The 22,811-nt window shown below is 38.6% G+C and overlaps 1 protein-coding gene across 1 annotated transcript in view; it reads left to right on the forward strand.

Annotated features, from left to right (window-relative positions):
- Positions 1 to 60: 60 nt before the first annotated feature.
- The window catches only part of nup188 (nucleoporin 188), a 39,538-nt gene continuing 16,787 nt past the window's right edge, over positions 61 to 22,811 (forward strand). The window contains exons 1-31 of the mRNA XM_088320148.1: positions 61 to 170; positions 3,833 to 3,887; positions 5,154 to 5,227; positions 5,286 to 5,370; positions 5,443 to 5,523; positions 5,629 to 5,673; positions 5,796 to 5,888; positions 5,970 to 6,089; positions 6,161 to 6,372; positions 7,747 to 7,861; positions 7,954 to 8,154; positions 10,177 to 10,257; positions 10,726 to 10,818; positions 12,408 to 12,527; positions 12,934 to 13,060; positions 13,138 to 13,296; positions 13,363 to 13,489; positions 16,024 to 16,111; positions 16,180 to 16,256; positions 16,329 to 16,443; positions 16,516 to 16,636; positions 16,722 to 16,788; positions 18,829 to 18,954; positions 19,038 to 19,278; positions 20,405 to 20,611; positions 21,172 to 21,341; positions 21,432 to 21,501; positions 21,570 to 21,637; positions 21,999 to 22,197; positions 22,285 to 22,362; positions 22,434 to 22,519. Coding sequence (XP_088176274.1) covers positions 145 to 170; positions 3,833 to 3,887; positions 5,154 to 5,227; positions 5,286 to 5,370; positions 5,443 to 5,523; positions 5,629 to 5,673; positions 5,796 to 5,888; positions 5,970 to 6,089; positions 6,161 to 6,372; positions 7,747 to 7,861; positions 7,954 to 8,154; positions 10,177 to 10,257; positions 10,726 to 10,818; positions 12,408 to 12,527; positions 12,934 to 13,060; positions 13,138 to 13,296; positions 13,363 to 13,489; positions 16,024 to 16,111; positions 16,180 to 16,256; positions 16,329 to 16,443; positions 16,516 to 16,636; positions 16,722 to 16,788; positions 18,829 to 18,954; positions 19,038 to 19,278; positions 20,405 to 20,611; positions 21,172 to 21,341; positions 21,432 to 21,501; positions 21,570 to 21,637; positions 21,999 to 22,197; positions 22,285 to 22,362; positions 22,434 to 22,519 — 3,527 coding nt within the window. The 5' untranslated portion in view covers positions 61 to 144. The remainder of the gene's footprint in view (positions 171 to 3,832; positions 3,888 to 5,153; positions 5,228 to 5,285; positions 5,371 to 5,442; positions 5,524 to 5,628; positions 5,674 to 5,795; positions 5,889 to 5,969; positions 6,090 to 6,160; positions 6,373 to 7,746; positions 7,862 to 7,953; positions 8,155 to 10,176; positions 10,258 to 10,725; positions 10,819 to 12,407; positions 12,528 to 12,933; positions 13,061 to 13,137; positions 13,297 to 13,362; positions 13,490 to 16,023; positions 16,112 to 16,179; positions 16,257 to 16,328; positions 16,444 to 16,515; positions 16,637 to 16,721; positions 16,789 to 18,828; positions 18,955 to 19,037; positions 19,279 to 20,404; positions 20,612 to 21,171; positions 21,342 to 21,431; positions 21,502 to 21,569; positions 21,638 to 21,998; positions 22,198 to 22,284; positions 22,363 to 22,433; positions 22,520 to 22,811) is intronic.

Here is a 22,811-nt window from a genome sequence, read left to right on the forward strand (position 1 = left end):
ATTTCATTATATCATATGGGGCATTATTGTATTCCCGTCCACAAGATGACGAAAGAGCATTACATCTTTGCGAACATGACAACGAGGACTGCAGAATAACAGAGACGTCATGTTACACCAGCCTATCATCGCGCAGCGTAAAAGATGGCGGAATCCGGGACGAGTTTCAGGTATGTAACGGGCTGCAAACTTTAGTTTACTTCCCACGTTGTTACTTTGCCTTTTGGGGGATTACAACACATACAATAAACACCTCAATTGTCGTATTTGGCTCACTGGCTAGCTGTTCGAAACAGTTGTTAGACAGCTTGGTAGATTTCTACGGTGCTTAGCGCCACGCTATTTTAGCTTTGCAACAATGCTAACAGTTGAAGAATTTGAATGTTTTGGCGGTGTTGAGTTTATTGAAACTTTTTTTGGTGCTTGTTATAATTTCAGGTTTTCTATGTTTACATAATCACCATCAAATTCTGAATTCAGGAGCTACACGTAAATTGTTCCATACTCAACTTTCTTTTTCATTGGCCCCAATTTTCCTTCTTGGGTCTATATTTTTGTTTAATCCATGATACTGCTGCATTAAATTCCATCTTCATCCCGAGACACAAAAATGAATTATTGTAAAACAAACTGAGATGAGGGCTTCTGGCTTACTTCATAGACGTCATGATGAAATTATTTCTAAAGCAGTGTGTCATGACATAGTTGTTCGATGAAGTGTCCTCTTACCCTTTAAAGCACTATGTCAGAGTCAGAGTTAGAATAACATTGATTAATATCAATTTTTTTTTAAAACACTATGAAATGAGATTGGACACGGCACTCTGGTAAAACGCGTAATACACCTTGAATGGAAGACCAAAGAGTGTCAGGACAATAGGCACACAAATATTTATAAATACAATGGTTAGTGTGTAGCAACTATACTGCAACCAAATTAAGTGCAACACTTAAGCAGCATCAATTTAAAAAGCCATTTCACAAGTTATATATGTTCACAGTTTCGTTTAATAGTATATATTTTTACATGGTTTAATTTAGCAACAACAAAAAGAGGAAGAAACAAAGAAATGCTTTCAGTTTTATGCGCTTGTTTAGGGGGGTGATTGCCTTTGGGAAGATGCTGTTTCTAAACCTGTTTGTCCTAATTTTGAGGGACCTTTAGTGCCTACCAGAGGGCAACGGGTCAAAATGGTGTTAGCTGGGATGGGAATTGTTTTTTTATAGTGTTAATTTATCTGCTACGGCTATTGTCTTCTAGACTGGGTTGAGAGCATCCAATAATCTTTTGGGCTGTGCTAATTACTGTGTATGTGCTCCTGTCATACCTCACAGAGATGCCGTATGCCAAGTTATTGCCTGCCGGGAATTTAAAAAAAATTTTTTTTTTAAGAATAATTTGTTAGGGTATTATACACCAGTAATCGTAAGGTATATTTACACTTCACAAAACTTCTCTTTGAAGAAACTTTTGGGATTCAAGACACTTCAAAATATACTCATCACAGAAACATCACGATCCGTCTGAAACAAGATACGCTAAAGCTATAAAAATGGGATAGCTCACCAAAAAGTGCTGGTGACTTCTCAAACTACAATTCCCTGCAAATATTGTGTGGTTACATTCACAGAAGTCCAGTGAATCCAACTGTGTAAAATATTTACTCCAAAACACACAATGATGCCGACAGATAAAAAAAAAAATCTGCCTGAATGCATTTCTGCATTGTTTGACAATGTTCTTAGTAATCCGTTTGTTTGGCTCCATGATCCCCCTTTGAAAATAAAAAGACTCGTCAGATTATTTTCAATACTTTCGTTCTCTGACATTTGATTGAAACCACTCTTTTTCCCGGTCCGTAGCCTATTTCAACCAATGAGGGCATATATTGGAAAAAAGCTTCATGACCAATTTGGCTTCAAAACATTTTTTCCAATAATGACCAATTCTTATGTGGTTTAACACATTGGTTAGCCAATGAAATTTCCAACTTAAATATGTATACTTTAGCAGTGTGTATTCAAATCAGAGTCAAAAGTGAACGTGCGCAAAGCCAATCGTAATTGATTTTTACCCACCATCATTGACTTTTGGAAATATGTCAATTATTTACAACTCTTTCACAATGTCTTCAATAATGACCAAAGTAAAATAAACTAATGCAAACTTTTTGGGGCTGTCTCCGAATGGCCACTTTTGGAAATGCCTAGACCTACCATTAGAAACATGTGTAAAATACAATGTTTAGTTTTTCAAATTGTGTTTAAATTTGCTTCTAGGTAAGGCTTCAAGCTATTATCTCACCTGTTTTAGATTTCAAGATGGTCATGCTACACTCATCTGCAGGCATTTGGTTTAAAAACAAAAAAGGAATTCAGGCGAGAATAAAAAGCTCCTCTGCGCGTTCCAACACAGATTACTCAATGTTGGTAGCACTTGCAGTGATTATTTCCATTTGGGACAAAACTTCAGTGTGTTACCTTTCAAGGGAGACCAAAACCATCCATATTCTTCTAATGGTACAAGTACAGCATTTAATTTAATTTGGGTATGTCTTGGATTGGGATTTTAGGCACATTTTACAAAAACGGTAAGGGGTTAATCGATGTTTGCATTTTATTCTATTTCAATTCTATTGTATTCTTAAAAATGCATTTTTTTTCTTATTAGAATTCTATTTAGCCTCCTTTTGTTTAAAAAAAAAACTACAGGCTACTGATGGTGCCTGTATAATACTGACTTGACGATAAATTCAGACAAAAATCACCACTCCTTCTACGGAGTCCTCACAAATAAGATATAAAAAAAAAAACAGTTTTGTTTATAGCTCTATCTCTCTAATCAAGTCGGGTTAAGGCTTTAATATCCGCGTTGTCGGGTCGGGCTGTACTTCTTTGGGCCGGTCCTACTTCTATTTTGGAGTTCTGCCCAATCTTACCCTTACTTTAAATGCAAACCAGTTCAATAAAATGATTAATGAAAGGAAAGTCTGAAAAAATGGATACTTGTGCATATCTCACAAGGATATGTGTGGGAGCTCAAACTGTGAGTAATTCCAAGCTGCACACTAAACAACTTGGAATTCCATCAATCGAGTGTCTTCGGCTAGAAAGCAGCCATTGGTGTTATATAGTTTTAGTTTTAAGTAAATGTAAATTCCCGTGTCAAATTATGACGCCAACATAGTTTGAAAGAAAGATGCATTTTTGCCCATTTTGAGTTTTGCACCGATTCATACTCTAAAAAGAAATATATCCGTTAAGCACTCCGATCAAACTACTGCTATAGTAGTTCTAGTAGTTGAAGGTGTTTAGTGTTATCAGTGAGATGACGTGTCAAATCCAAGGATTATTTACAATTATTTACTCATCTGTTTTTAATACATAAAAACGTACATTGCAGAGGGTTTATATAGTGCTCTTAAAAGCTTACTTGTTGTGTGCCAGGATCCTTGCACATCCCCACACAACATGCCACAGATCCCCTCACACCCTCCCAACATACAATAAAACCTATATTAGCTTTGTGAGTGAATTATGTGAATGAGCAATGCACAGCAATAAATCAAATCTGGGAAAAGCACTTGGGTACGCTGGTTACCATGTCACTGCGGTCACGAATTTCCAACATTCTGAATTTACATCAAGCATTTCATTATGATAAATAGTAGAGCATCAGTGCTATATAATTATATCATGCAGCATCTTTTAAGATGATTTGAATTCTTGTTTTAGGTAAATGACACTTTTGATTGTTGTTCCTTTACAAATACCATTGTGGAACTGGGCATGTTGTGAATTAATTTTTATACTGTCCTTGTTCTAATCATAGGAGCTGTCAAGAATTATGGATCATACTCCTGGGACGTTCTGCACTGAGAGAGCCAGTATGTTTTTATTGTACTCAAATACGCATCGATTGGCTTGAATGTACACTGCAAATTAGGTAACCATTTGGAGATGAATGCTTATATACACATCCAGATTAGGAGAGGGATAACTTCGTGGCATTGCGATTCCCAACTCGATACTCAGGGCACAAAAGGATAATACCTCGATGCAATTGTATTTTGCAAGATGCGGTACAGTACACATATTTACAGTAGTCCATTAGTTCTCATAGTTTTTGTTAAACACATTCGGTAGTTGACAAAGTACAATTGGGCTTGTATCTTAAATGTACTCAAATAAAATGTCTAAAAAGCTTTTACATAATGAGGATTTCAAGTCATGTTTATTTGTATTGCTCTTAATCACCAAAGTCTCAAAAGGCTGCACAAATATCTGATCTGTTTCCTCAAGGGCAAAACAGAAGTAATTAAACATGTTTTAATTGTAATTTATCAAGCACATCATACTTTTATTATAGTGCTATGATTTGTAACAAACCCGTATAACTTTAAATATTGTGAGTTCAGAATTTGATAAATATAATCTGTTATTTTCAATATTGTTGTAATTAAATTGCAATTACCCACCATCATATTTTGGTGAAAATTCTACGTTGTTTTAGTATTTTACAATCATCTGTTAAAAGGATTGCAGTTAAATTAAAAAAAAAAAAAAAAAAAGACTTTTTTCCCTGTTGGATGAAAAAACGTGAGAGCAGCAAATTTGCTGCTACTCAGAGGTAACGCAATCACTTGACTTTAATGGAACAAACAACTTAATGGAATCTTATTTATCGCTTAAACAAACAAACATGCTTGTCCCATCTCACCCCAAAAATCCCCTGCATAAAATATTAACACAATTTGCAGTTGTAACCCCCATTTCCCTTTTGGGGGGGGTCCGATTAGCCCCTTAAAACAACTGAAAGTGACCCACTAGCACTAATGGGTGCCGTGGCATTGTTTGCTGATGCTGGGGAAACAAAATGCATTAACTTTTCAATAGAATAATCATGCAGTACTCTTTTTAAGTACCATGGATGTATATCAATGTTTTTAAAACCACCCCTAATCTAAATGTTTTACAGAGTTTTTAATCAATTGGAATTTCTCAGATTTTTGTTCGCTGTTCAAACTGACACAATACATTTTAGAAATAAAAGAGCTGATCTTTTATTTTTTAGTCAGCAATTGTGTATCCCGCTACATTTATAGCACAGTGTATGTGTGAGCGTGCATAACCAAAAATAATGTTCTCTAAAGAATCAGATAGATTTGGTGCTGGAAACCCACCAGGAGCGACTGCGGCAAGGCGTAAGCTACTACAAGCCCCCTAGGTATGGTTTTCAAGTTCCATTTTTTTGAAGTGAAATAACTCTAATTGTACCTGTCTAGCGCCTCTTCTGCTAGCAAAGTGAAGGAGCAAAAAGATGTCCCACAGTCTCTTAAGGACTTTGGTTTCAGGATCAGTAGACTCCTGGTAGGATTTTATACAATGCACTTGACATTTCTCGTCAGTTTCATGTGATTAGTAATTGTTGTTTGATGACAGGCCCTGGATCAAGTGCAGAGTGTTCAGCTGCTGAAATACTACCTACAGGAAGATTACAGAGGAACCCAGGATTCGTTGAAGGTGTGTTCTCATTGCTGGTCATGGCCAGTGTTAACTGTGGTCATAGGAGTACTTTAGTGATGGTAACTTTTGACATTTCCCCCCTATTTTTTAATGTGTGTTCAGGTCGTGCTACAGGATGAGCGACAAAGTCAAGCATTATTGCTCAAGGTCATAAAACATCTGCTGCTCCTACTAAAATGAAAACAAACCTTCTTTGAGTCAAGTGATTGCGTGCTTCTGTATTTTTCTCCCCTCCCACACTGTGTACATTTGTGTGTGTCTGTCCCTAGGTTGCAGATTATTATTACGAAGAGCGTATGTGTCTTCTCCGCTGCGTCCTCTTATTGCTCACATATCTCCAAGATGAGCGTCATCCTTACATGGTTGGAAGACGCCCCCAAAAATAAGTGTGAAGCTTTTCCTGGTTTGATTTGATTTGTAACACGTCTTTTCTTTTTGGCAAGTCTGTGTATTCCAACTGCGTAAACAGATGGGGGAAGGACGTGGTAAGCAGCTACCAGTCTCAGTTCGGAAGCCTCTTCAAAGCTGAAGCCCCCACATGGGAAACTCATGGAAATCTCATGGTGACGCTCCGCCGTACTTTCTCTTGTGAGTATGTCAGAGAGGCACCATTCTTAACACTTTTGTTGTTTAGACGGAGCGGCAGGTGTCACGGTGGTTCCTGCAATGCCTGCGCGAGCAGTCGGTGCTGCTGGAAATCATTTTCTTGTACCATGCCTACTTCGAGATGAGGCCGGCTGACTTGTTGGTGTTCACCAAGATGTTTAAGGAGCAGGGCTTTGGTCTGCGGCAGACTAACAGGCACCTGGTGGAAAAGAGCATGGACTCACTGGTGGATCGCATTGGGTCAGAATATTTTGTCTTTTTGTTAGCGTTCTGATATGTTTTTGATTCTGATTTGGTGAGAATATTGCATCTTGGAGTATTGTTTGATACTGCTATTGTCCAATACAACATTTGAAGAAAGTTATTGTGTTTTTTTTTTTTTTTTTTTTTTTTTTTTTGAATCTGACATTGATTCAGGTTAGAATTATCATCATTGATAGTTCGGTTCCTCCCAAATTTGAGTTATAAAATCAGCATAGTTCTTTTCATAAACTCAAATTTCTGCGTAAAAATCAGTATCCCTGAAAACAAAAAACAAAACTCCCTTTCTCCCTAGCCAATATCTGAGAAAACACATGCTACATTTTTATTGGACCCACAGAACTTTTAAATAGTTTGTTAGCTGGTTCTAGTTTACCTTCAATATCATACCTCTCAACCTCAGCAAATTTTTCCCCTTATTAATGATTGCAATTCCCTTTATTAAGTGATAATAACCCTTACAAACACAACGTGTAACCCATTTACTAGCAACAAGACAGACTAGAGCAAAAAGATAGTTTGTGTAAATAAGTTTATTTTATTTACTTAATGAACAACACCAACAATTTCAGCATTTTTCTTATTTTTTCCCACATGCAGTCAATTAAGTGTTGCTTATTATACGTAGCATTGCAAGATTTTGCAGACTTTAGCTGTTGTACAGATGGTTTTACTCTGTAACAGAAACTGTCACACTTTTGTGTAATTTACAATAAGGATGTCGGTGTCAGTTCCCAATTGTCTTCCTTTACTATGAAGATACAGTAAGCTCCTCACATGGACACTGTCTGCGTTAGAGTGAGGAAGGCAGAGCAATACGCAAAAAATAAATGTTTGCTCGAGGGCAACATTTGCTTGTGTACCGCTACAATATTTGCAATCCATGATAACGTAGTAGTGTACTACCAAGACCAGATTGGTCCAACAATAAATGGTATTGTCTCATTTGTTATTTTTATTTTCCCTTGCAAAAAAATGTTACACGATTACACAATTAATTATTGTGAGGTCCTTTCTCAAGGTTTCTCTTTTCTCCTCACACTGAGGTTTTTGAGTTGTTCCTTGCCCGCATGCTGGTTTAAGATCAGGTAATTGTGTAATTTTGTAATTGTAATCCTGTGCAGTCCTTTGAGACATTTTTGTGATTAAGGGCTATATAAATAAATGTGACTTGACTTGAATTACGATTAAAGATCAAATTCGGGGAAAACGTGGAAGTTGACAGGTATGCAATAGACACTGATGTAGTTTTTTCCTAACAATTAGGTAGTGTTACAAAAATGTGTTATCTTCTACTTTGGGGTTAAAAAATAGCACTTGTTGAATATGTGTTTCTTCCCTGTTGTGATGCAGTTACTTGAGCGCACTCATCCTGGTGGAGGGCATGGATATAGATTTTCTTCATAAGTGTGCACTAGAGGACTGCACAGAACAGCACCAATTCTCAAACGTTCCTGACATCGTCAAGGTTGGACAATGGTTTAAAAAAAAAAATAGCAGTACTGCAGGACTTTGAATTATTTTATGAAACCTCTCGTTTTGCTTTTTCCTTCCTCACAGGAGATGGACCAGCTTTTGTTAACCTTTGGAGATATCCCCCACCACAGCCCGGTCCTGCTTGCATGGGTTGTGCTGCGACACTCGCTCATGCCTGAAGAATCCAGCCTCTTGGTCCAGAGGATAGGTGGCATTACCTTGCAGCTGGAGGTCTTCAAGTACATCGCTGCCATGCTGAAAGGCCTTGGAGTTTTCGGAAATCATGTAAAGATGTTCTCTTAGTAATTTTGGGTATCATCCTTCCATAGAATGTACAGTGGGAAACAAATTACTCAGTTAACCATTCGCCCTCTTAAAAAGGTAGAAGATGCCTGTATTTGTCATCATAGATAAACCCATGAGACAGAATGCAAAAAAAGAAATCCAGTTTTATTTTTCAAATCATTTTGTTTGCAAATTTACGGTTGAAATAAGTATTTAGTAACCTAACTTTAAGAGGCCCCTCTGTCCTCTACTTGTTAGTTTTTTTTAATGGTTCTCTTTTGAAATCATAAAACACACTCACCTGTACACAAAAGGTTACACTTAATTCTCCACGATGCCAAGACCGAACAACAAAGGATGCTAGAAAGAAAATGTAGATTTTTATCTGGCTGGGAAAACAGTTTTTGCAATAGGAAAGCAGTTTGGGTTAAAAAAATCTATTGTTGAAGCCATTATTATAAAATAATGACAGACCATTGATAATCTTCTTCAAGGTGGGGTCAAAGTCAAAGCACATGGAGGATCTAGTGAATGAACTAGAGCAACCTGGAACAAAATTAAGACTTCTGTCACTAACTTAGTACGTCGCTAGGGACTTAAATCCTCGAGTGCAATGTTCCCTTTAAGTTTGCACTGGTCTGAGCAATCAAACGATGTCTTTGAGCATCGTTTGGAATAACTTTGAGCAACATCAATCCCAAGTGTGGCAAACAAATCATTATCAAACCTGAGATCAGATTGGGTTACATTCTTCTGGCTTTCCAGCAACACTAATTAGTTTTTCAAATTTTAATGTATTGCCTAATGCTAATTGTAAATCTTGCACGACCCGCAAATTTTAGTGGGGGCGGGTGTAAGAGGCAGCATATGGCCTAAGAGGAAGATGAAGAAAGCCAGTTACCTTTTCCTTCACAGTGGTTGTCCTCATCCGGGCGACAGGTACTGCTAGATCCAGGGTCTCTCAAAGCCTCGTGGCTCTGAGGTGACCCAACACTTGTCTCTCTATATTATAACCCGCACTGTTTTTGCCTGCATGCACTGTAATATTGGCCGAATTTGGTATTAGATTATTTGCGCAATTTCATGCCCTGAAATTTCAGTGCAGGATAGCTTTTATTGTGCTATGAGAAGGTCTGGGCTGTGCGCAATTGCGCATTGCCGAAGCTTAAAGGGAACATTGCTCCAGTCCCAGATGTGTCCCCTGTTACACCCAGGCTCATCTGATGTTTGCTATATTGCATTTGAATGATCCACAAGTACAATGGGAGAATATCTTATGGTCAGATGAAACTAAAAATGACATTTAGATGAAAACACAACTTCTCGTGTTTGGAGAGAAAGAATACTGAATACTTACTGTAAAGCATGGGGTGGAAAAACATCCTTTGGGGATGTTTTTCTGCAGATACCAGGATGACTTTTCCATGTGACGTAAAGAATGAATGTGGCTATGGATTGAGATATGGTGTGAAAACTTATTAGCAATGACCTTGAAGATGAAACATTGCTGCGTCTTTAAGCATAACAATGATCCCAAGCACTCAGCAAAGGATTGGCTTCATAACAGGTATTTCAAAGTCCTGAAGGGGCCTAGCTGGTCTCCAGATCTCAACTCCAGAGAAAATCTTTCAAGCAGGTTTAACGTTCTTGTGGCCAAAAAATTTCCACAAAACATCTCTGCCATCTAGTAGATCTGCATGGAGGACAGGGCCAAGATACCAGCAACGGTGTGGGAACCTTGTGAAGACTAACACAATGTTTGACTCCTGTTATTTGCAAAACATGGTTTTCAACAGAATACTTAATACTACTTAAATATGTACTACTGACCAAATGCTTATTTCCCACCATAATTTGCAAAGAAATCGGATGTGAATTTTATTTCTAATTTTGTCATACCTAGGATAGTAAAAACAGGCCTCAGCTCTTTTTAAGCAGGATGACTTGCACAATTGGTGGTTGGCTAAATCCTTTTTTGTCCCGATTGGGTCATTTTTTAATTATTTAACATCTCTGACCTAGTGTACAACAAGCACAGCCAAGATATGCATCTACGGCCTTCTGTCATTTGTCATCACATCTTTTGAAGAAGAAAGCTTGCAGGTATGAAAAATGGCTTCACACATTCTCACATTTAACTACCATTATCATAAAAACCTTATAAAGAGGCTTTGGGTCATAACTAGGAACGTCGAGGACATGCCCATATCTGGCTCTTTTGATGTATGATTGTTTTGTGCTGCTGCTTCCATTATCAAATTCTTAGCTTTTTTCCACTTGGCTCTTACAAATGGCATCCATTGATCTAAAATAATCCCATCTCATTTATATTCAGCTAACCGCTAGATATTTTAAAGTTTTGTATCTTGTTAAACGAAACATTCAATTTGGTAACTGCATGATTCCTTGACTTGTACATTTTTGGATAGATAACTTCCAACTGAAAAAGTAATTATGCTTAAAAACTTGGTTTAAAAATGGTTAGAATTGAACTTAAAGCATTTTTTTTAGTCATCTGAAAAGTCAAATGAAGAAAAACTCTTGCTTGCTTTCTATATCGGACTCCTCCAGATTGGCAGTGCCGGCTCACAGAACCATCACTTGATCGACGCCGCTTGCGAGGTCCTCTCTGCACCAAGTGTGGCTGAAATATTCTGGGAGATGGTGAGTGCCGCTCAACGTATTAATTACCAAAGACAGTATATACCCTTCTCTCCTGAGCTTTATTTTGTGAAATTGCGGGTTCCACAGATAAAGTACCTTAGCTCTACAGGGTTTGGTCAGCAATCTCCATACCCTAATTTGGCGTGAGTTGAATGAAAGTAGCGGAGCCAAAAACATGACATATTTTTGCGGACAACAAAGCGATCATCCTCAATGCAAGGCTGCACAAACCTTCACAACAACTACTACGAACAACATATGAAAAACAATGAAAAAACTAATTATCAGGTCTTTTGAAAGGGTACAGACCTTTTTGATATTAATGGAAGACAAAAACTGCATATGCATCTTAATGGCTCCATGGGTAATGAGAGGATGTTACGAGGGATCGCCGAAAGTACAAAGAATCAATGCCAAGAAACACATATAAAAATGAAAAAGACTACCATACTATTGAATATCACAATGGCAGACATGGGAATTCCACAGTAATTAATTTAATGGATGCCATTTATGGCCACAGAATGGCTGCCAACGTCTGTGAATAAGGTATAGACACTTTCCACCAATATTGGCGGGTTATTTTTTTAACATTTTATTTTTACATGATAGTTTTACTATGTTAAATCGAGTGATGTCACTGTCTAAATTGTTATTAGTATAAGCTGCACTGCTTTCACACGCTGTCCTTTGCCCTCTTTCTTGTTATTACAGTCTTTTAGGGGTTGCAGTATGACTATAATATATTGTTTAGGGCTTGAACATTGTTTAATTGTTTTTTTTTGGCTTGTTATGTTCTATTTTGTCACAAAAATAGTGATTTATTTACTTACTCCCTTTTATGTGTGTTTCGTTGTTCATATAATGTAAACAGATGGCCATCGTGCTTATACTCAGCCCACACACCTGCATTACACTTTGACACCTGTTTTGTCATTTCTACTACAATTAAATAAATACAAAAGCATGACCATCATTCCTTTCAGTAAAGCGCCTGAGTGTTCAATCCTAATAGTGTTTAGTTGCTCGTTCTATCACTCATTCAACAGCTTCCAGATTTGCCAAATGGCTCTTTGCATTTCTCAGGCACTAACACTACTTCGTGGCTTATAAAGTGATTATTGGACAATGTGAAACCATACAATGACAACAGAATATTGTGAAAATGATTTACAAAAGTCATTCAAAAAAGCTTAGCAATTATGACATATGCTAGGGAGGTGCTAAGCATAGGAAAAGCGCCCTTTTGGTAGTTTAGAAGACTGTACAGTGAATGGAAATGGTGTGCTTTGATTCAATTTAGAGGTTATTGTCAAAGTACATTTGATACAAATTTGCATATTGCATTTTTACAAATGAGAAATCTCTTAATGACATTGTTGGCTTAATTTGTCTTTTTTTTCCCTTTTTAGTTCTACATGATATACTTTCAATGGTTTCTAGTTAATGGGGTGTAGAGGAAGGGCTGTTGGGTAGTGGCTGTGGACACAAAATGCTTCTTGGGGGACAGCTTGTTTGGGATGAAATTAGGTATTATGATGGATTCTATTGGGAGTAATTGTCTATTGTGTGTTTAAATAATTTTGCAGAAGCCCAAAATGGGATTTGGAGTCATCCTTGACAGCGCTGTCGGGATGTTCCCTCACAAGATTGCGCCGCTTTTACAGCTCCTCACTGCGTTGATTTCAAACAAGTTCACTGTTATGAAGGTATCATTCTTAACAAGTATTTTGTCTTTAAAGTCACTTCATGCAGAAAACGGTATGCATTTTATTAAAAAAAGTAATTATGAATTGAAAACAAATACTTTGATGCATCGCACCCAATGTTTGATTTTTCATGTTTTTGGGGGGACAAATACCCCAAATACTTTTTTTTTTACCTGTTATGTTGGGGTATTATAATTCATGTTATCAATTTTTAAAAACGCCTTTTTAAAAAATAATTAATTCTCAAATATGCTTGGGGACATTTTTAATCTGTTCATTGTACAATGAGTGGTTTTAGTGTGTTAAATCTTTAAATATCTTTAGAACATTAGTATAGAACATGACAAAGCAGGGAATACTTCTGCTACATAGATGCTCCAAAAGCTGTTTACTTTATACTTGGCAGGTGTACAACTTTTTGGATAAAATGTCTTTCTACACGCAAGCATACGGACACAAGCCCAATGACGTCATTGCCAAGGAGGACGAGACACTCTGGAAGAGACAGACGGCCAAACTTCTCTACCCGCTTGGTATGTTAATTTACAATTTTACTGAATTAAGTTAAATAGATGAATATTTTACATTTATATTTTGTCTTTGCACTCAGGTTTGGGTCAGACCAACCTCTGGATGCCACAAGGCATCCTGGGCCAGGTGATTACTGATGGTCAACAGGGTTACATTGTGCGCTGGAACTTCTCGTATAGCTCCTGGATTCTGTTCACATGTGAAGTGGAGATGTTGCTCCATGCTGTCTCCACTGCAGGTACCACACCACTTCTTTGTTGCATCTTGTTTGTCCCTGCTCAAGCTTTCCAATGATGATGTGTAGATGTTATGGCGCACTGCACTCGCATCAAGCCCATCCTGGACCTTGTGCATAAGATCATCAGCACAGACTGGACCGTGTCTGACTCTCTGCTGCCCCTTACCTCGCGCATCTACTTGCTGCTGCAAAGGTAAAACTTGCCTTTTTTAAACAAAATGTCATGTTCCTTTAAGAAGTGGCCATCATATTGGCACTTCCATGACATCAATGACAAATGTTAAGAAAATTATTAATAAAACTGTTGCAATTTTATTTTAATCGGAACAGTAATATTAAACCATTTTTCATTTGACTATAATAATGAAAAAAAAAGTATGACAGAGATTCCTCTGTTTTCACGGTTAATGGAGACCAGCACAACCTGCGGAAAGACAAAATCTGCGAAGTAGCGTCGCACTTTCATAAAAGCCCCCAAAGGGTTCAACTTAACTTGAGATGACGTAATTACCGTAACAAAACAGATCTACAAATAATAACACACAACACATAATTGCAGATGAATAGGTAGTTTGATCATTTTACAAAAGTAAAACCAAATAGAGGGCTTCTCCTTTCAGTGTAAGAAGGCAATTTAGAGAGCAGCCAGAATTGAGCCAGATTTCTGTGATGATTAAAATAAAAGAGTGGTTAATGGATCTGGCGTGGCTGAAATACTCGACAGGATCGGCAAGGGTAGCTTGTGAGGGTTGTTGGCTTAGTTGTCAGCACTAGGCCAGACCTGCAGCCAGGCTTTTGCTCTCCCTTCCGACGCTGCCTCAGTCGATTCTCAGACGCAATAACAATACCCATAGCACCCGGTCATTTCTTTGCGCTCTTCTGACTTTCCCTAAAGTCTGTTTTAATTGATGAAGTTCTTATCAATGTAACGAATTGCTAAAGGCGGTTGCGGTTCTTCCTACTTTGTTTACGGTGGCAGGGCCCACCTGCTGTTTGACTGATAGCTTACACAAGCCTATCAGTGAATCACACACAAGACAGTCGCATCAGCCTATCATGGCCGCGCACACAGGCAGTCACACCCGCCCTCCGAGTGCGCGATACAATATTAATGACAACAAGATAAAATCCATTCATTTAAAAATCCACAAAGGGTTGAACCAGCAATAACCGAAGCACAAAGTAGCAGGGGGTGTCCGTATACCCAAAGTTGCACAGTGCATCATATCTTGAGTTTTTAAAAGAAGAATAATTTAAAACATGACAAATACAGAAGCCAAATCTCCATTTTCAATTTAAATTGTCTGGCAGTGAAAAATTACATTTTGTTGATGTTACACTATCTGAGGGAGTGAGAGGCACAGAGCAGGGGAGGCAAAAAAAGAGAGTAGGGGAGAAAGGATTTGAGAGGAAGAGCGCAACACACACAATTAAATGTACATGCAGAAATGAAAAAGAGAGCCAAAAATACAATGTAGTTCTGTTTAAAAAAGTAAATAGGTGTTATTTTTCACTTCCTGAAGGACAAATTAGAGTAAGTGTTAATCTTCCAGGATTATGCGCTTTAAAGTTTGCTTTATTAAATGAGTTACATTACCAGACAAGGGATAACTCTAAAAGGTGAGGTTTGAGTAATATTCAAAAGTGGTACTTTTTCTGACAATAAGGTGCGTTTTAATACTCGGTGTGCCTTTATATGCGGCAAAATATGGCGAATAAGATTGGAAATGTATACAGCTTATTTATAAGTAAGTATTAGTACACAAGGTTTTACAGTAGGGCTCCACAATTAGCGCAATGTGACGTAGTGTAATTGTAAGACACTGCATTTTTTTAAGGCTTTATATTTTGTTACTTGATTTGATTGATTTAATAAACGACTATTTTATACCGCTAAGAGGCACTAAATAATACAACTTTCCCTTTAAACTGTCATGTTATGGTGGGGGCATCAAACAATCACCCCTGGAGCTGCAATTGGCCCCAGGGCCACTTAAAGAGCCATGCCCAGATTGTCTACCCACCGGGGTTTACAAATGTCTATGGGAAACACTGCTAACTAAGATTAAGTACTTACACAAATAGAAAACTAGCACATAAATTGCACTCTTTTAAAATTGAAAATCGCATCGAAATTGCAATACTGGTCTAAAAGATCACAATTACGTTTATTTCCAAAATCGTGCAGCTCTATTTTACAGTGTACTACTGTGTTTGTGCTAAGATTGATCATTTGAATAACATGGCTGACCAAGTTCTATGCAACGGGAATCGAACCCGCATCGTGGCTGTGAGAGCCACAACACTTAACTAATGGGTATGATTCCCGTTGCATACAAGGTTTTGGGATTTTAGTCAGCGACATTTCTCGAAATTATCGCACTAATATACACTGTAAGTGTATAAAACGGTTATTATGCGAACAATTACGGTTGCTCTTACTGTAGTTTTAGTTCCATGTTCACTTTAGTCAAGTGCGCTTTATATTTGAAAAATACGACAAAACATTTTGGGGGAGAGTGCACCTTATAATCCAATGCGCCTTAGAGTGCGGAGAATACGGTAATTTGAGAGCATAAAAATAAATACTTTGCAAAAATAAAAAAAAACATGGTCCCTTAAATGTATGTTGTTTGACACATTAGTAACAAGATACATTTTGTACTTATGAATATTATTGTCGATATTTGTCACATTTAAGAAACAATGAGTTAACTCTTCTGTCAGGTTAACATCAGTTATCGACCCTCCAGTGGACGTCATTGCCTCGTGTGTCAACTGCTTGTCAGTGCTAGCCACCAGGATGCCCAGCAAGGTGCCCAGTCAACACCTGAGATTGGCACATGGCCTAGCAATCTTCTTACCTGGTGTATGTCATTTTAGGTGTGGTCCGACCTGCAGCGCACAGGCTTCCTCCCATTCTCCTCCAACCCTGTAACTAGCATGGCTCAGTGTCTCAGGTCTGGTAACGTCTCGTGTTGCTGCCCAAAGTGGAAGGTAGTGCTTCTTTTGAAATTGCTCTGTCTTCACAGCACGGAGGGCATGAAAGCGGGTAACTACGGCAACCTGCTAGTCCAGATTGAGCAGCCGAAAGGGGAGTACGCTGTGACTGTTTCATTCCTCAAGTTGGTCACCACTCTGGTGAAGGTAGGTCACGCCATTGCTTTCGATACGCGACCCAACAAGCCACGCTTTCAGCGAGACTTGTGTTGCCTTTAGGGTCACCTTGGCAGCACTCTGAACAAAGGGCTCATCCCTTGCGTGCTGGTGGTGCTAAAGGAAATACTGCCCACCTACCACAAGTGGCGCTATAATGTCTACGGCATCCGAGAGAGGATTGGTTAGCTACCACATTTACATGCATGGCAAGTTTCCTCTTTTCTGAGCCAAAACAGCTCTTAGTGTTTTTCTCTCTGCTGCTGCAGGTTGTCTCATTTTGGAACTTATCCACACCATTCTCAACTTGAGTCCGGCAGGGGATGACCAGGGCAGGTATGGCTTGCATTCTTCGTCTTGTATTGCAACTTCTCGAGTTGAAAAATTACATGAAATGAATTGCATTGTTTTTCAAACACAAGAGAATGCAATTCATAAAAACACAGAACACAAATGGTCAGTGGAAAAATAACACCTCGAAAATATTTCATTTATTTATATCGGAATATTATTTCTATTCTAAATATTTTTATTTTTTTTTCTTTGCCTTTTATTACATGTTTATCCTGGACTGCTATGTCTAATCTCGTTCTAAAAATGTATACTGTGTATTTAATCAATGAAGGACACAATTCCACCTATAATTTTTTGTCCCAAAATCTTTCATTGTTTAGTATGTTTCTTTGTTACAGACAACTACCATAAATTCCGGACTATAGAGCGCACCTGATTGTAAGCCGCACCCACCACATTTCGGGTGGGAAGCCGATTTTGTTCATACACAAGCCGCACCTGTATATTAGCCGCATGCGCCCACATTGTAAAAACGCAACTCAAACACGAAATTTTTTTGGTTTGAACAATTTGATTGACACTAGTAACATCAAATAAACAATGTGAGGTTTGGACAATTTTTCTCGACAATTTTAACAGCAATTAAGCATGTTCACAATTTCGTTAACCCATACCCGATAAAGTCCAAATAATACAGACAGCAAATTGAACGGAAAATTATACCGGTACTTAAGATTTAATGCAGACCTGCAGAGTCCGGGTGCCCGTTGAAAGTAATCCAAGGAAAAAAGTGTATATTTCCAAAGGTAAGGGTGAGAAAAATATGTATCCACTATTGTCGGCCGCGTCCATAAACACGTCTCACCTTTACTCCACTTCCCGTCAGCCCGTGTTTGCCCTGCCCCTTCATTCTCATTTGCTCATACAAAACATATCAGAAAAAGTTTCTAAAATAAATACATTACAAAAATATACAGTTGCAAATACATATTATACATGGTTACACATATTTACAAAGAAAGACGGTACACCGAGAGAGTTTTCAAAGCTTTAAATATAATATTAAAACTTTCATCCCAAACCGTGCCTGTGAAGGGTAGCGAAACGCTACTAGCAACACACTTTCAACACAGTAAATAACTCTGTTAAAAAAACATATCGTACCTGAAACAAGTACGGTAAACCGTCCTTATCTTCCTCCTTATAACCGACATCATTAAAGTCGTCTTCCTTCATTATGGGAAAGAGACTTCGCCATAAAGACGTCGCCCCATGCTCCCTTAGTCAAAAACACGCTAGGATCACGCTCTCAAAGTAAAGTTTACGTGCAGTAGCTCTGATTCCTTCTGTATCGGACTGCTCGGTTGCGTTTAACTTGAAAGTTGCGTCATGTGCCTTTCTTTTTGCAATTTGCATGATGAGTATATGTTCACGCTAATTTAATTTATGCACAAGCTAAGAAGTTGCAGTCTAAATCTTACCTTTTGTAATTGAGTGCTGCTGGCGGCCGTTAGAAAAGTTACATGTATTGGCCGCATCACAGAATAAGCCGCACGGTTGAAAGTTTGGGAAAAAAAGTAGCGGCTTGTAGTCCAGAATTTACGGTAAGTACTTTAATAATCAAATAAATGTTGCTTTGGTTTATTTTAAAATGATCAAAACCCTCAATTAAAGTTTGACAATATTCTCTAAACATGTCTAATTTCTGTTCTCACTGAAATAACATTTATAGGATTTGCATTTGATGAAAACATTAGCAAACCACAGGAAAATCATTGTTCAAATGTTTCGGATGCATAATATTGACCTAAACAATGATGACATATTTTTCATTTATTTGAGCATTCCCTGTTTTTAGAGCAATCATTTTCAACCGATCGCTGTTATGATCACCAACATATTTTTGTATTACATTTATACTATCCATTACTATTCCTACGAGTTGTAGGCCATTTATTTTTGCATCCGTGCTCTTTTGAGATTGCCAAAAAACACTTTCTATTCCTAGGTTATTTGCTTAAAATGAATCCTGCTACTTTCATTAACTGCTCAGCTCTTATGAATAATATTGATTGTCTGCAGCTCACCCACCCTGAAATCACTCTGCATCTACAGCCTGGCCAACACTGAGGCCGGGCAGGCTGTGGTCAAAATCATGGGAGTGGGCGTGGACAATATCAACATGCTTCTGGCCGCTCAGTCCAGCAGGTGTCTAGCAAATCCTCTCTAAGTATTTTGTCCCTTGAAACACATATTGACAACTCTCGTGGTCCATTGTCGCTTTCGTGCAGCTGTGGCTCTGAGGGTCCGGGCCAAGTTCTGATTCAGACCGTCAAGCTTGCCTTCTCTGTCACTAACAACACCATCCGCCTTAAGCTTCCCTCTGAAGTGGCCTCGCCTCTGGAGCAGGCCCTAACGCAGCATGGGGGCCACAGCAACAACTTGGTGGTGGTGCTCGGCAAGTACATTTATCACAAGCATGACCCGGCGCTGCCCAGGCTCGCCATACAGCTTCTCAAGCGCCTTGCTACCGTAAGTCATCTTTGTTTTGGGTGATTACCGTAACACAAAAATTCTAAACTTCTGTATACAGGAATCCGGCTTCCATGAGTAAGGTTAAATGTGTACACTGAACTAAATCAAAAATTAGATTCAGGAAATTGGCATCAATATTCAGCCCGGCTATTTTTGACAAATGTACTGTATTGTAAATTCCCGAATACAAGTGTCCCTTTATTTCAAAGCTGCAGGCTTAGACAGCCTCACAAATAAATTCACGTCCATTTCTTAGATCTTAAACCCGGCCTACACCTGGCTCAACACGGTGGGGAATGCCAAACGGCGCCGTGCCCCCACAAACCTGGGGCCATTTTTAGCTGGGTCGTTTTCAATTCTGACCCGTGTTGTCGGATCATTTGCCCATTCAAGATGGTGACTGCAAAAATGAGCACATATTTACTACTGCGTCGTGTAAAATGGGAACCCTATATTTTTTGATCATAGAGCCAGGACAACCATACTGTGGAAAATAGTGTCATTAACACTAACTTAGACGTCGGGTTTGTGTTGTAATTGGTGATTGCTCTGGTACCGTACCAAATTGCACTCTTAAGAATATAAACACATTCATAAAATATTTATATTTGGTTCAAGTAAAAAAAAGTTGGTAACATTTATCTTTTTTGATAATTCAATGATTTACTTTTATCGCAACATGGCCTGAACACAATAACAGAACTATCTAAACGGTGATGTGGTTTCACTCGGGCCTTTCAGAGCAGCCGCATGTCTTATGTCTACACACAATACTTATTGCAACTTCAGACAGAGACGTTTACTTTGGACCATGTGCCAATTTAATGATAAGTGGGTCTTCGACGAACGTTTTTCGTCATGGCTAAAGCCGTGCCAAGTAATGCGTACGAGGCACAGTGTATTGTGTGCAAGAAATATTTGTGTTTTTTTTTTTTCAATTGCTTATTAGTTGTTTTGTCGATTTGGTTTTAAATCTGATTTCTAAAGGCATTAATCAAAAAGTCTTCAAACGTCATAAATTTATCTTGTCTTAAGCTTTAGTAACCCTTTTTTCCGAACCTTTTATAAGCCCCCAGTTTGGATATCTTATTACCTGAAGCATTTGTGGCTCTCACCCCGCCAGGTGGCTCCCATGTCCATCTACGCCTGCCTCGGCAATGATGCTGCTGCCATCCGCGACGCATTTCTCACACGTCTGCAGAGCAAGACGGAGGACATAAGGATCAAAGTGATGATCTTAGAGTTCCTGACAGTCGCCGTTGAAACTCAACCTGGCCTCATTGAGCTCTTTCTCAACCTGGAGGTCAAAGACTGTAACGAGGGCTCCAAGGTTTGTCATAGTCATTATAAAGGACTATTCTCACCCCGGCCACCACCTCTTTGACTAGTTGCCTTCTGATAAGCCCCAAAGATACTTTAAAACAAGGAAAAACATGGTCAGAGACTGTTTCTTCCCCGGGGCTATCACAACCCTAAACAAGCGTGCAAAACTGAAAATGTATATCTTGGGACTTATTAGGGAATTTTGTTGCTGCTTAATGTTTTTGCACTACTTTTCATTCAACTATTGCTTACGATGCACCATTAATAATCAGCAGTCTCTAAGCACTAGTTGTAAACATTTTTGCCTTTCCTGACAGTCTTTTATCTAATTTTTTTTAAAAAGTCTATTACATGTATACCGCGGCATGCCTTGTCTAATGTTGTTGATAATGTCGCACTGTAAGGGGTTTTCATCGACCCCCTATGTTTCACCTTTCTATGTTATACATAATATTAATAAGATTTCGAGCCAAATTTCAAACAGCTGCTGCTTTACACACACAGGACCAACACATGAAACATTACAACACTTAAATTGTTTCAAATTTATTCTGCATTCATGTATAGGAGTTCCTGCTGGGCGAGTGGAGCTGTCTGCACGTGATTCTGGACTTGATCGACGTCAGTAAGCAGGCCAAATATTTGTGCCCTCCGCTACTCCATCGTGCCGCCCTTGCTTTTCTCCTAGCGCTGTGGCAGGACCGCCGGGACAGCGCCATCTCCGTCCTCCGTGCAAAGTAAAAAAATAGAACAAAATACGCTACGTAGAGGTCTAAGATGGTGATCAATTGTGCTATTAATTTTCTTTTTTTCTCCTTTCAACACAGAGAGAGATTTTGGGAGAATTTGATGACTCCCCTCTTTGTGAAACTGTTGCCCCCTTCAGACATTAATGAGGTATGTGCATTCTATTTTCAAATTGTCGATAAGCGACAGAAAGAAATTGACCCATTCTATTTCCATAGCCTTTCGCGATGGAGACGTGTGCCTTTGTCATGAAAATCGTTGGCCTAGAGATCTTTTATGTACACAGGTACGTTTAAAACAAACAAAAAGAAAGAACACACTACAAAATGTGTTCCCTTGATTTTTAAATGCAGCATAGATTGAAGTCATAGTTATTTATTGAAACCTTGGATGTAGTCATTGATTTGGCAAGTTTAAGATTTTTATTCAGTTTGTCTTGTCGTTGTTAAAATAGTTTTATCAGTAAAATGTCAGTTTTAGGACTGTTTTAAAAACATCCCTTTTTTACCATTTTTTTTAGTTCATTTCAGTTGTTATATTGCTTTCATGTGAAACGTATTTCCAACATTTATTTTATTATTGTTTTTGTTTTTTTTCAAGTTATTTAAAGAATCATTGATTAACAATTTCTGTGGCATGTGCCGCAGCAACTCTTTGGAGCAGCCTCTGAAGGACGGCCTGCAGAAGTTCGCCAACGGCCGACATTACGAGTACTGGTCGCAATACATAAAGTCGCTGGCGTGCCACGTAGCAAACATGGAAGATGAGGGTGTTTGCTACTTTCCCGAGCAGACTCAAATGCTTGTTCTTGCATGGCGGATGCTGCTCATTCTGGCCACAAGCCATGTGCGTACGCTCAAAAAATAACTGGAGAAGTTAGAATAACTGCAAGGAAGTCAGTTTTTCTTTTTTTATTTCTATTTCTATTTCCAGTCTGAAGTTATGCATCTGGTAGACAACCAGACAAAACTGAAGCTTTTAATGGACGTTTTGGATGCTGCCAAAGCCGTCGTGAGTTCCAAGCATCGCCAGCCTCGTGCTGCCATCTGTTTTGGGTAAACGTCACTTTCTTTGCCTCGCAGCTTACCAGGCCCGCGTCGGTGGCGTGTCTCCGCCTCGGCTCTATGACGGCTACACTGCTTCTCATCCTCCTCAAGCGGTGGAGAAGGTACGAGGGTAGTATGAATAAATTAATTTATTTTTACTAAAGGTCCCTTCTATTTTCTTATTTTTCATTCAGCTCTGTGCTGGATTTTGTAATAGGTACGGTGCACTGCACTATAATGCGCATAGATTATATTACAATAATGGCTAGGGCCGCACTAGATTTAGTAGGTGCCATTTTTTGTATTGAATGATCAGTTGAAATACTTTTCCTATCACAGTTACAAACTTTTGATGCAGTGGAAATAGAACCCTGATTGCTTATCCTCTGAACCGCTAGGCATACAAACCACACT

This window comes from Urocampus carinirostris, chromosome 16 (genome assembly GCF_059441175.1).
Source record: "Urocampus carinirostris isolate Australia breed hairy pipefish chromosome 16, RoL_Ucar_1.0, whole genome shotgun sequence".
In the NCBI taxonomy this organism is placed as follows: Eukaryota; Metazoa; Chordata; class Actinopteri; order Syngnathiformes; family Syngnathidae; genus Urocampus; species Urocampus carinirostris.